This window comes from Agelaius phoeniceus, chromosome 2, assembly GCF_051311805.1.
Source record: "Agelaius phoeniceus isolate bAgePho1 chromosome 2, bAgePho1.hap1, whole genome shotgun sequence".
Taxonomy (NCBI): domain Eukaryota; kingdom Metazoa; phylum Chordata; class Aves; order Passeriformes; family Icteridae; genus Agelaius; species Agelaius phoeniceus.
Genome location: NC_135266.1, coordinates 64,974,334 through 64,987,892, shown reverse-complemented (window position 1 = coordinate 64,987,892; position 13,559 = coordinate 64,974,334). Strand labels below are relative to the sequence as shown.

Sequence of the window (13,559 nt, the reverse complement as noted above, 5' to 3'; positions counted from 1 at the left end):
CTCCCTCCTTTGACCTCTGTGCAATGTAAGTATTTTTCCTTATTAATAAAAGAATGATGTAACACAGGCCTCCAGCTGAGACCTGAGGAATGAGCAGTGCAGAGTAATTAGCTCCTCTGTTTAACATGCAGGATTTCTGTAAACACACCTCAAGATGAAACATGGTCTCTCTGCACTAACTCATTTCCTCCAATTTAGTTTATGGTGCATTGTAAGCCCAGATGGTTTTTGGCAGTGCTGCTCCCTACCAGACATAGCTCGTTTTTTATTTACCTTGAAGTTTCCTCCCCTACACACAGTGTTTTGCTCTATCAGTTTTTGTCTTGTAGATTTTGAATGCCTTTTTCCAGTGTATCCAGATCACTTTGAATTCAAAGTCCTCAAGAGCCCTTGTCTTTGAGAAGCTGTTCACCTGGTGCCTCGTTCCTCATGAAGCATGGTCCAAAGGAACTCTAGATGCAGGTGCTGAGGGCAAGCTGCATCCCATCTAAACTCAGACTGTGTGCATCCACAGCCAGGCTGAGGTCTGTGTGTTGTCCTTGCAGGCTGTTAAGGGAAATTCCCACACCCTCTCTTAGGTGTCTGCCTTGAGATGAGGTGACTTAAGGCAGTTGTGATGCCTGGCCCATTGGCATGGATAGTTATCCAAACCCACATAATAAGTGTTCAGCTGGTGCTATTCCCTTAATCTGGGGCTTTCAAAGTACCACTCATGACTATGGTGGGATTCCAATTAGGATGTCCTAATTAGGAACCAGGGAGTTCTAACGAGGGATTGGGGAGCGATTAGGAAGTAGGGAAATGGACTGAACTGCTACATCTCAACACTTCTGCTCTTATATTTATCCATGACTTAAAATTGCTATTTATCCCTTAAGAAGATTCTAGCTTTAGCTTTTCCCCAGGCTGAATATGCCTGAACTGTGAAATAGGGATGGGAAGGTATAATACAAAATGTGGTATGGTTTCCATACATACTGACATCCTGCCTTCTGGAAATGAATCCAGGTCTGGAATCTGACCACTTGCAAATATAATTTCTCAGGAATATTTCACAGTATCTTTAAGATCAGTGAGAAGTGGAAAGTCTATAGTAAGATATTAGCCTGGAGCTCTGGATATCTCCTGCATCAGATACAGAGCTCTTTTTTCCCCCACAACTTACTGAAATTAACACTATAATGTAGTGTTGTCAGAGGATATTGGTTTCCTGCAGCTCCATATCAGCAAAGGTATTTTTAGGAAAATGAAATGTCAAGGAAAATGCTGATATTTATTTTCCAAGCAAAATCCTATGATTTTCTGATAATATTCTGTTGCCACAATCTCAGAAAAAAACTTGCTGATGTGCCTCCAGTCATTTTGGCTCTTGCTTCCTACAGAGGAAAACTGAGAGATAAAATACTTGTTAAAACTCAGAGATTAATAACAGGCAGCCCTAGTAATAATTACACCCTGATATCATACACTCTTAAAATTCGATAATGCTGTAAATCACAGTATAATTCAAGATACATGAAAAGGACTCAGCATATTTTCCATGCCGCAGACTTGTGACATCACTTAAGCCATAGATTGTTTAGCAGCTTTTTCACTTTTACTGGCAGAGAAGATCCCTTTTTTCACTGAACACTCCAAAGATATAAAGATTTATTTAAATTTTTTTTTTAGTTTCCGGGACAGCGAAGGATTACTCTCAATAACCCGTTCTTGTATGTTGTCCAGAGTACCTTTATATACAGAATATCCTAAGGGTAGCTAAACCACATTTGAAAGCTGATGACATGGGTTTTTTTTAATAAGCAGCCTAAATTGCCTCCTGTTCAAATTTAACCCAGTACTACTCCTCACACTCAACACCAAATAATTCCTCAAATCTCAAATGCTCCTGAGAATCGTCTGAAGCCTATTCTCTTACTCTATGCCTTTACGTGGGAACCAGTTTTGTGCTTTAGCAGTAGTTGTTTACACAATCTTTCCTTGCATTCCAGTCCCTCAGCCAGTCCTCTGATATGCTGACATGCTTTCTGATAAAATGGTGCCCAAAAGCAATTTCTTCGAGATAAATTCTCTGCAGCACTAGATCCAAGTGTAAGGCCCACAGTCAGGGCTCGACTGAGGTCTGTGCTAAAAGTGATGGCAGCTGCAGCCATCCACGAGGAACACCTGAAAATGGCCTGGCATGTTGAGGTCTCTGCCTTCCATTAGGAATAAAGTTGTGTAGTAGGCACCAAAGAGCAGATCAGCCTTGCTATAAGCAGCCCTCCTTTCCTATGGGTGTACTTCAGCCGTTTCAGCTGAGAAGAGTAAAGCAGATAAAAAGAGACCAATGCTGTACTGATTTTCATTCTTCCTGACCCCTCATCTCATGGATAATCATGAGTCACAAGGATACTTGGTAGCAATCCTTTATGGGCCATGCCAGAGCACTCCCCCAAATGGTGCCCTTAGAGAAGCTCATATCCTGTTTGCTCACAAGTGCTCTTTCCACTTGCTGGACCCTGTGTCCTGGATCCCATTGCAGTGTTGTTCTGTGGTAGCCAAGAGGTAAAATGTGCAAGTACCTCTGCTTTCCCAAGTCTCCCATCTCTTGTTTTTTCCCCTTTGGATGCTGTTCAGGCTGTGTCTGACCTTGCAGAGGTCTTTGGTTCATTCATTTGGACTCCTGTGCTGGTCTGTGTTGTGGTCAGGCTCAATTGCTTTTCACTCTGAACCACAGATTGCTCTGGCTTGCAGGGAGCACTGCAGTAGAAGTAGACCTTTGATCTCTCATGGTCCATATATCCCATCTCTAGCAGTTAAAGGAGAACATATCTGTTGCTTATGGGAAAGAATCTGTTGCTTTCCAACAAGTTTTGGTGCTCCCAGATAAACCAAACACGCTGTGTGAGAACTGATTGGCACATTTGCTGATTTCAGTGTAACAAATACCAGTGCCCATCTGTCAACTGTAGGTCCACATTTCCTATTCACACCTTGGGGTGTATTTTTAAAGTTACTACTGTATCACCTGCTTTGACCTACTCTTTTGCTTTCATATCTGTCTGCAGTATTCTCCTAAAACCTACAGAGTGCTGCTGTCTGTCACTCAAATCCTTCCCAAGACTGACTGATATCATGTTATATATATATATATATATATATATATATATATATATATATATATATATATGAAAGGATTCCATAATAGATTTGTCTGGGAAAGAGAATCGGAGTAGCATGAGAAAAAAAAGAAAGGCATTTTTTCTTGACTTTTTTTCCCCCCTCCAATTGAAATCTCAGTTAACACATTGGAAATAGAAATTGCCTAGGTTCCTAAACTGAAATATATTCCCAGTGATCCCTGGCCAGCTGCTTTTGTGGCAGGCTTTTAGATGGCCAAGAACTTTGGAAACCTTGGCAGCAGCTTTCTGATGAATTTGATGTAATTTGTGACAATTTCCCTGCTGCCCACCCCTGTAAAGCTGGGAGTCTGATCAGGTCCCAGTGTTACATAGTGGCAAAATGGCCAAAAAATCACAGCTTTGTAATAAGAATGAAAGGCGAGAGAGTCCAAATCCATCTAAGTGCAGCCTTTTTCATTTATACAAAGGTTGGTAATAAATGCTTAGTATAGAAGAGTCCAGAGCCCTTACACACAGGGGATCACAAAACTGCAGACCACAAAACACTGTCCCATGTCCTGTGACTAAAGTCAGACCTGTAGCAAGCAACCACAATCCAGAGCACCTGTATTATGCCAGCAAAGAGTGCAGGAGAGGTTCAGGACATGAGCAATGTTATGGACCAGCACTAGCAGTGGATTTGGTGGGCAAATTGACAAGCTAAACAGGATTACAGCTATATAAAAGAAAAACCAAAACAAAACAAAAAACCCCTCCAAAACAACCAAAAAAAACTCCACCAAACCAAAACCCACTGGTACTTCTTTCCTAATTCCTCCTATTCAGTGTAGTTCTGAAAATGGAGGCAAGATGTTTCACCTGAGAGATGCTTAGCACTAAGACTTGCACATTCCTTTTGGTATCCTGCAACTAGGTAACCCCAATTATTCAGAGAAAAGTCAGAATACCTCCTTGCAAACTATTTATATAGCAAAAAGAAAACAGAAAATCCTTTCTACCCTGTGCAACTGATCTGTCAAAGCCCTGAAACATGGGATAAATATCAATAAAATTACAGTGTAATGAACTGTTTAAAATTTCTGAAGATGCCATTGGGTAAGAGACTTGGGCAGGGGATTCATCCCAGCTAACTTACAGGTACCTACAGCTGGCTGTCTGGATTCCTTGTACAGCCATGGAGAGACAGAAGTGCTTTCAGTGACCAACTCACCCAACCCATTTCAAATGCCTTTCTTAGGAAAAATGAATTGAATTTTACAAGTGCCTATTTCTCCCTATTGACTTCAGAGTGTAGAAAACTAGTTCACATATGGATGCCTGCATTGCAGACATCTATATTTGGACAGATGAGTTTCACTGCCACAGACCTGTATCACAAGCTTCAGTCTCTACTGCCAGCAACATCCTCACACAGCCATACACTCTCTTCCCTAAAACTTACCCAACTTTCTCTTTCTTGCAGTAGATTTGAGGGTTGCCAGGGTCCTCAGCTCCATAACAACCAATTCTTTTATCCTTCAGCAACCCAAACAGCTTGGAAACTTGAGCTTCTACAGCTCCCTATCAGCTGCCTGGAAAGCAAAAACAGTTCCAGGTGCACCCACGGGTATTGGCTCCCAAGCTTCCAGGCATCTGACTAAGGAACATGCCATACTTATAGGAACTAATGAGCAGGAAAATCCTGGGGGAAGTTTATCAGAATTCCTTCTTTTTGTAGTTTTGATTTTCAGCGAATTTTCTACCACTGATTTCCTGTCCAGCTCAGTCAATGGTTCATTTAACAAAGAGCTGTGGCTGAAGCTAATGACCCTATATGTGGCTGCAATTAGTATTGCCAGAAAATAGTAATGCTGGTTTTGCCTTTGCTATCTCTCTTCCTTCTCTTGCCTTTTGCTTGTTCATGGCCCTCACTCCTCTAGTGGGAGGTGCAGCCCTCTTTTAATTCAGCCCCCCTTTCAACAGACACAGGATACAAGTCTTGGGTGTAAGCAAGACATTTCACTTACAGCATCTATAATTCTTGCTGTACAGCTTGTTGCACTATCTGGTCACTTGAGATAACAAACATCCATTTTTGCCATTCAGGAATGAAGTTTTTGGAAGACTGCCCAGTTCAGCCACTGATTCCCTTATATCTGTTGGTGGGTGGCGTGATTGGCAGCTTAAAGGTAATGTGCCTTCTGTGTGTGAAAAATATTTTGTGTGTGAAAAATATTTTGTGTGACTTGACTCTGACTTGCTAGTTAAGACATGATGATAGCTCCACACAGCCACATGCACCCAGTGCTGGAGCGCTACAGGATCAGGCTGTGCTTGTTCCAGCACCAAAAGCACCTGTCAGTCAAGTGAGCTGCTAATGAGCTCAGCATTGTCCCACACATTGTGGTGTGACTTTCTCCTGCACCACAGCATCTGTGCTACCATCCCTACTGAGGGAAATGACTACTTAACATGGATGCCTGTGGTAAATGGGGTCCTTTTTCCACAAGCAATCCTCCAAGCATGTCAAATCTTTCTCCATTATTTTCATACAGATAGGACAAAAAGCTAAGTTACTCTCCTTGCTTTGGGAGTACTACAAAACCACTTGTGTTTGTACATAGTCCTTCACAAGTTCAATTTACTCCCACTCTGACCTGGCCAGAAGTAAATGACTGCAGCAGAATCACTTCCTGACAAAGTAAATATATCCTTGCAACACAGCAAGGCTTATTAATCTAGATGCACCATTTTCTAACCACAGCTATCTGTCTTCTAGTGGACTGTGCTCACTTCTATCTTTGCTGAGCCCTAGTCTGGCAGTTTGACAAGTAGAGGCACCCTCATACCTGTGATAAACCCTGGTCACTATAAAGCTATATAACTCTGTATAGACTCTAAAGGATCCACCCTGTTCTGACAGTCCTTTGCAGATGGTGTTAACTGGCTTTTAGGGAGCATGAAGAGCCTTACCACAACAATTCTAGCCATTTTCTTTGCCAGGACTGAAAGAAAGAGGAAAGAATCCTCCTCTACAGGTCTCTGCATTCACTGCACTCTTTCAAAGTGGTAACCCAACAAAACCACAGTACATCACTGGGATATGAATCATGCCCTCCAAGGACCTTTGGTCAGTAAATAAGAAAATGGAAAAAAAAAAAAAAGTGCTTAATCTTGTTACAAGGAATTTGCTGCGTTGTGAGTTCTACTGGCAAATGCTTAGTCATTCAATCACACCAGTGGACTTATCTGTATAATCAAAGGTTCATTTAATAATAGTTTAGAAAATATTAGAGCAGAACTGAAAGGCAATTTTGAGGCTAGTGGACTGAAGCTTTCATAAAAAATGTTGACTCGTTCTTAGCCATTTCTGTTAAAAGTCAGTTTTTCTCACTAAAACTAAGGTGGCAAACGAATCAGTTAATATTGATGCTGACATCAAAAAATGCTTTGAATTTTACTTCAGTTGACAGCAGGACTGCTTACTTTGCAGTTTGGCAATGCATTTGGTCAGAACTTGATTAGCTTCACTCACGTGTTATCTCAGCACTTGGTCTGCAGCCAAATTCAAGTCTCTCGCCCGTCTGAACTGTGCCCTCTGTTCTGTTCACTGGACTGCACTGACTTCATCCAGCAGTGCCCTCGCTTGAACTCTGAAAGTTAAAAGGTCACAGAATGGGTGCAGGATGAAGTCTGAAAGGATGCTGTCCTGTGATGGACATCATATAATAGCAAGTCATTCTAGCCCAGATCTGTGCAGTCTGTAGGCTCCTCATCTATTTCTTTACCACCTCCAGTCTTTTAAAAAGCAATGGTAACTGTTCACCAAGGCAACTGAACCATCCTAGAGCACCCAGAGAGGCCTGCTGAATTCATGCCATGCTGCTCCATAAATGTATGTTCAGCAGCTAGTAACAATGTGAGCGACTGCCAGCAATTTCTTCAATCACGCTTGGCAAGGCAATATCCATAAGAATTAAATGCACTTTCTGTGAACTACTTAAATGCAGTTGAGATCCATAAATCTACCTGGGAGGTCTCTCTGACTGCCTCAAACCCAATACTCATCTGCCATTTAACCCCATTCTCACTGCTGAGCTTGAGAACCGGAGTGCTGAGCTGAAAGCTAAGTGGACTGAAGCACAGCCACAGGCACCCTCATGCAGAAACCTCAGAGCCACTGGCCAGGCAGGTTTATCCCTCCAGTGCCTCATGAGTCTGTGTAAAGCAAATGTTCATATGAAAAGATGATAGTTTGAGCAAGCCTGTTGCTTTGAGTGCTCAGCTGGATGTGAGACATCAGTGGAAACACCATTTTTTTGCCTATGCTGGTGCTTGGACTTTAAACTGTGTTTCTCAAAAACTGGTACCAACATCTGGGCTGGAAAACCAGTTGGTTTTGTGAACAAATATTTAATCATTTATGTATAACCAAACAGTTTTCCAGAGAAGAGAAAGAATAAGGGAAAACTCTGGATTCTCTTGCTAAGCTTTTCCTATTGAAAATGGGGCACATGGAATAAAATCTGAGCCTGGAAAAATACACACCCAAACAGGTTTTCCTTGGCCAGTGTTCTGGAGAAAGAAGAGTGTAAAATGAGGGATGCTCTTCTTTTTCATTTCAAGCAGAAAAATGAGCACAGATTATAACTCTGTGAAAGAGAACATGATTGAGAACCCCAGTGAATCTACCTGTGTTCTTTGTATTGTCAAGACTAAATGAGAAATCCAGGCATCACTGATGAGTCCTACTGCATTTCCCTGTATACCAGCCCTTCCTAACCACCAGGCATCATGCTATTTCACATATTTCTCTGCTAGTTTTGACTGAAGGCAGGAATGGGGCAATCTGGGAAAATGGCACTTAATTGAAGAAAATTTGACAACAGTACATTGCAAGTATCTAAAGCAATTTCTTTGAGGTTTAAGTCATAGTCTATATGCTTTATAATTTGATATAAACTGATCCAACTTTATAACCATGGAAAAATAGAGTTAGAAGAGAAAAATCTACCCACTACAAGGCAGGAACTACACTACTTAAGTCATTTAGCAGTTACTGTAATCTGTTCTTAAAAGTCTCCAGCGTGGGAGCTGCTGCCATCTCCCTGCACAATCTGTTCTCATGCCTTTCCATCAGCAATTTTTTTCCAGTGTATGACCCCCACTGGTGAATAACCTATTAGGAAAAAATGCATTATTTTCCAGAAGTACCTGCCTCATTTGTGGCTCCTTAGCTTTCTGTTTTCCCACATCCAATTTTATTTGACCCAAAGACTGTCAGTGGCCAGAAGGTGTACAGACTCTCTGCAGCCACTTTACTTATTCCCTTTTCTCCCCAATGCCTCCAGGTGACTCTCCTGCTGTACGACTCAACCAGGATGAGGCAGCTGCTTTCCAAGTCTGTTGTGATTGATGATGATGACGACGATGAGTATCCCTGGAGGCAGAATGCTCACAAGTACTACGTCCACCTAACCCTCAGTCTTTTCCTCTTTCTCTGGTTCATTCTTGGGAACTACTGGGTTTTTTCTGTGTATCTGCCAAATTTCATCCCGCCTTTTCATCAGCCTCAGGATTACTGTGACAAAACTCTGTACATTTTTGCTGTTGGTGTTCTCATTATTAGCCATACTGTTCTGTTTCTCCTTATCTTTTGTAGCTGCTGCATATACTGTTTTTCCAGGCAAAGATTCTCTTCTGAGGAAGACTAAATGCTACATAAATAAATCTCCAGATGTTTGGGAAAGCGTGTACAACAAAGAACAGGCAATAATTCAACCTTGTGTACATCTTTGTTGTATGATATATATGTGTGATAGCAGTCAACTTCAAGGGGAAATTAAAAAATACAGTGCCATCTGGAAATAGCTATGCTGGAATACAGCATAGTCTATGCAAAAATGCTGCTGCAGGTGCTAGGGTATACTCCTGCTAACTTTTACATCCCATTTTTTAACTCTGGATGTTTTACCAGGAGGGAGCTCTTGCAGATGGCAAACCCCTCTAAAACCAGGTCCCCCTTATGTTGTATATAGCACAGTACATCTTTGCCTATAAAAGTAGCCATGTTGTCCTCTTCACTGGGATCTGAACATCTCCCCATAGTCTTGCTGAGGTTTGCTATTGTCCCTGAGTTACAGATGAGGGAGCTGAGACAAAGGGTTGTATTCAGGCCACTTAGCAAAGCTCATGGACTCTGTGGACTCCGATAGTAACCGAGATGCTCACTAGAGAGCTATTCAGGCCCCTGTCAGACTGGCCAGTAAGCAGCTGTGATAGCAATACCAGCTTGTATAAAAGGCAGCCTGAATATGGCCCTCAGGTCTCTTCTGAACTTGGACTAGGAAGCATCTATATCTAACTTTGAGGCTAAACCAGAATACATCCATATATATCCAATACATCCAAAGTTGAGCCAAGGCTGCTTTGCAAGTCTTTGGCAGAACAAAGAACCGAACTACTGAGTGTCAGATTGGTGCTTCAACATTGCTCAGCATTCCCCAGTCAGGGGATACACTTTTTCTATAGCAGTAATTTGCAAATACTGCACTAACACAAAGATTACTGTCAAACCATTGTGATCAAGTTCATAGAAAAACTGATGATGTTACCTTGGTATTTTGAATATAGACCACAACAACAAGACTTGGGTGGGGATGTGAGAATTTCAGGCAGATGTGTTCTCTACAGCAGTTCTCTGGTTGTGGTGTGAATGTACATTTGATTTGTTCATCTTGGTGCTGTACATATGGAAATCTGTACTTAATGGACAGATGTAATGCAAGCAGCTTTTCAGTCAGCAGCAGCAGCTTTAAAAGCACCAGCATGCAGAGAGACAATTTTTTTTTTGTGACATGTAATGGAACAACCCCAGAAGTGGTCCTGGTAGATTGTTTTTTCATGTGTTGATGAATGCAGTGTAAAAGTGCTCTTTCTGCTTTTGCTCTTATGCACTTATGTTAATGTGGTCAAAATGGAGGGGCTCCCCTCTAGATGAGCTTGAGGGTGGCCCAAGGCACAGGAAAAGATGTGTGTTTTGTGTATTTTGTCTGTTAAAACCCACACAGCTGAAACTTGTGTTTTAGAGAAACCCAAAAGGGTTATAAAATGCCTGTGAAAGGGTGAAATATGTAAAAGAGCTCAACAATATGCCACAGCTGAATAGGATCTGCTCAACCATCCTTTCTGGGACTGAGCCTGAAAGCAGTGTAACATCTGTAGGAACCACCTGTCTTCAAACAAGAACATTTATCTCACCAGCTATTGTATAGATAAGCCTGCATTTGGTTTACAAGGATTTTAATTCAGGCCCCAGATTTATGAACTGTTTATTTCCAGAGAACTAATCTTAGAAAGAAGGTAGGACAAAGATGAAATAATCTGACATGAGGGCAGCGTCAGTGTAGCATTCCTCTGTTCTGCAGCATCCATTCAGGACAGGTCACAGCCAGGCCGCCCCATTCAGAAATCCCTGGAATAGGTATTACTAAGACTGCTGGCTTAGGCCATGCACAGTTTTATGTAGGGAAATGGGACCAGTGGAAATCTTTCCTTTTATTTGTAGGCCTCAGATTGGATCTGGGAAAAATCACTGGCTCTGTTTCCCCGAAGAGCTGCTCCACCACACTCTCCACTGCCCCTCATTTTTCTGAAACATAACTGCTGCCAATGGTGAAATGCTAGAATTCCTCTTTTCCACCACAAACACTACAATGGCTCATGACTCGGGCTTCAGGATTTCAGGGTTCAGTTCTGAACTGATCTATGGGATTTTACCTTCAGTGGAGAGCATCTTTCGTTTGTTAAGAACCCAAAATGTTTAAGAAATTGCCTATCAGAAGGCATAACTCCATCCATCACTCAAATGCAACAGAGCAGCTGTTTATCATTACACAGGAACTTTACCCAGAAGCCTGGAACAGGCGTAAAACCAGAAAATTATACTCAGTTGACAGTGCACAAGAAATTTAACAAAAAAGTAGCTCCACCCACAGGGCCCCTGTACAAACTTCCCTGTTGGAAAATACTGCTAGAATCACTCTTAATCACCAGGAATTAAGGGCTTATACTCCTGACCTAAGTCTGAACTGATTGTAGTGACCTCACAGCAAGTGATGATGTTCTCCTATTGGAGCAAATAAGAGGAGATTTTAGTTCAGCCCAGAGGAGAAGAGCTGTAAGGTGACATTGTCTTGTGTTGCTGTGTGCTTTCGTGAGCATGGTTACAGCAGCTCAGCAGATGTGCAATGATTTGCCAAATTTCAGCCACACAACATTAAACCTGAGGCCTATGCCTTATTCATGGAGGCTAAGACTGACTGATTCTCTACAGTCTGACATGGAGGATTAATTCTTCAGATATGAGAACCCAGGGCATCCACTGACATCTTGGGAAAGTGCTGCTAAGTCACTGTGCTAGTGTTCAACACCTGGTTGGTACAAACACAAATTTATAGAGGTTGTATTAATGAGGCAAAATACATTTTTGAAATATTTTGAAGTTATAAAAACTGAACAAAACCAAAAAACTTTGCTACAACCAAGAGAGAAAAATTCTGCACTGATAGAATCTACCTTTACCACGTGTACATCAATACGCTATAGCACATACGAGTGAGAACATCAACACTTCCAAAACAGTTGGAGCCATCAGTTCTGTGCCCAAAGGAATCTAAGCATGCCTTCTGCACTTTCAGCAGACTGGAGTCTTGCAGGACTGGAGCAGGGATACCTGGTTTGGACATGTCATTAGATACACCTGAGTCACAGTGACTCTTCTGACCCGCCAGCTGCATAGTTTCTCTCAAGTTGCCCCAAGAGCACTCAAATCTAAATGAAAACAGTTTAATTGAAGACACTTTATCTCACTTAGGGGCAAACTATGAACGTGTGTACAGGCCACAGCACCTTAACTTGCAAGCAGCAGCATTTTGAATTGCCACAAAATGATGGTGTCCCAGACAAATGCTCATTTCCTTACAGAAGTAGGTGTGGCTCCTCAGCAAACAGCTGTGGAGGAATTAAGTCATTACAGCCCAAAGGTCAAGCAGCTGAAAATACAGTCTACACCTTAAAATGTTTAATTTGAATTTTGCCACTAGACTAAAATTACAAATTGAAAATGTTAATTTTCTTCCCACAGTTATATAAACGTCTACTGAAAAACTGAACAAAATACACCCTTAAGCTAATTATTATGCACTCAACATTGACTACAATGCAGGAAACCAGCTCTGTTTCAGTTATATCAGCTCCCCTTCTTGAGAAGGAAAGATCTATTTCCAGTATTTAAAGGAAAAAATATACATTACTTCAATGGCTAGGATAGCCAGCTCACTGCTAGTTGTGAGTACTACAGAAATCTAGTAATATGAAGACCCAAAGACAATTCTGTCTGCACACACTGACTCTATACACACACATACAAGTGCACTGTCAGGAGCCATGAAATAAGTTACACCTATTACAGTTTATTTTCCACAGTATATTTGTCCTCCCACTACTCCACCTTCTTTAGCAATAGGCATAAGATTCCAAAGCCCTAGAGAGTAGCTTTCCACAGCTATTTTAGAAGCAGCAGACAGACATGCAACCCTTCACTCCAAATGCTGAACACAGACAGCTCCTACCTGCTGGCCCAAAGAAGAGAGAAAAGAAGAGCATCAGACATACCACAGACCTCATCTTCTCAGGACTGGAAACCAGAATGCTGTGCTGTAAGAGAAGATGATCTCTCTCACAGAGCACTTGCTCTGAGCTTTATGAGGTCCCAAGACATCAGACTTTAAAACTACAAGGTAACTGTGCAGAAAAAAAAAAATAACCTAGAATAGCTTCTGCTTCTTTGTGCCAAGACCTGTTTCAAATGTCCCAGATCCTGAAATAGGAACAGTTGGTGTAAAAGATCCTAAATGCTTTGACTTTACAGGCCAAGGGCTACAAAGATGAAACTGATGATAACTCATATATATTGTACAACATTTTAAATTAGACCAGTTTCTGTAAGTTATCTTGAATATTTTCTCAGATAATTAATATTCTCCAAATTCTAGTTGGTAGGGACTTTGCATCACAAGGAGGACGCTTCTATTTCTACATGTAATACAGAAATGATTGTTACATCAGGACTGCAAATTGAAACTGTTGCTTGGTGGCACAGGTTTCTTCAGGTTCCTGTTCACTGCTGGAGTAGATGCAGATCCCTCAGGTATCAGCCATAGGAAGAAACAAAAAATGTTTTTAGAAAGTATAGTACTTGAGGGAAAATAAAAAAGGCTGGCAAGTGCCACCTGATATTGCATAGTACAAGGAAAGTGCTGAAAAGAACAATGTCATATTGAAAGATTTCTGAACAAATTGTATGGAATTCTGAGAAATCATGTATATGTGTTTGTAACAATGATTTTCTACCAAATGTCTCATTTGAATAAAAATGAGTGTAAGTGCATAAGA

The 13,559-nt window shown here is 41.4% G+C and overlaps 1 protein-coding gene across 3 annotated transcripts in view; it reads left to right on the top strand.

Annotated features, from left to right (window-relative positions):
- Window positions 1–13,559, top strand: part of TMEM272 (transmembrane protein 272) — a 25,831-nt gene extending 12,272 nt beyond the window's left edge. For 2 of the 3 annotated variants that reach the window (XM_077173719.1, XM_054655046.2), the window contains 2 exons: window positions 5,211–5,293; window positions 8,456–13,559. In XM_077173719.1, coding sequence (XP_077029834.1) covers window positions 5,211–5,293; window positions 8,456–8,818 — 446 coding nt within the window. In that variant the 3' untranslated portion in view covers window positions 8,819–13,559. The remainder of the gene's footprint in view (window positions 1–5,210; window positions 5,294–8,455) is intronic. The other variant, XM_077173720.1, reaches the window with a different exon arrangement.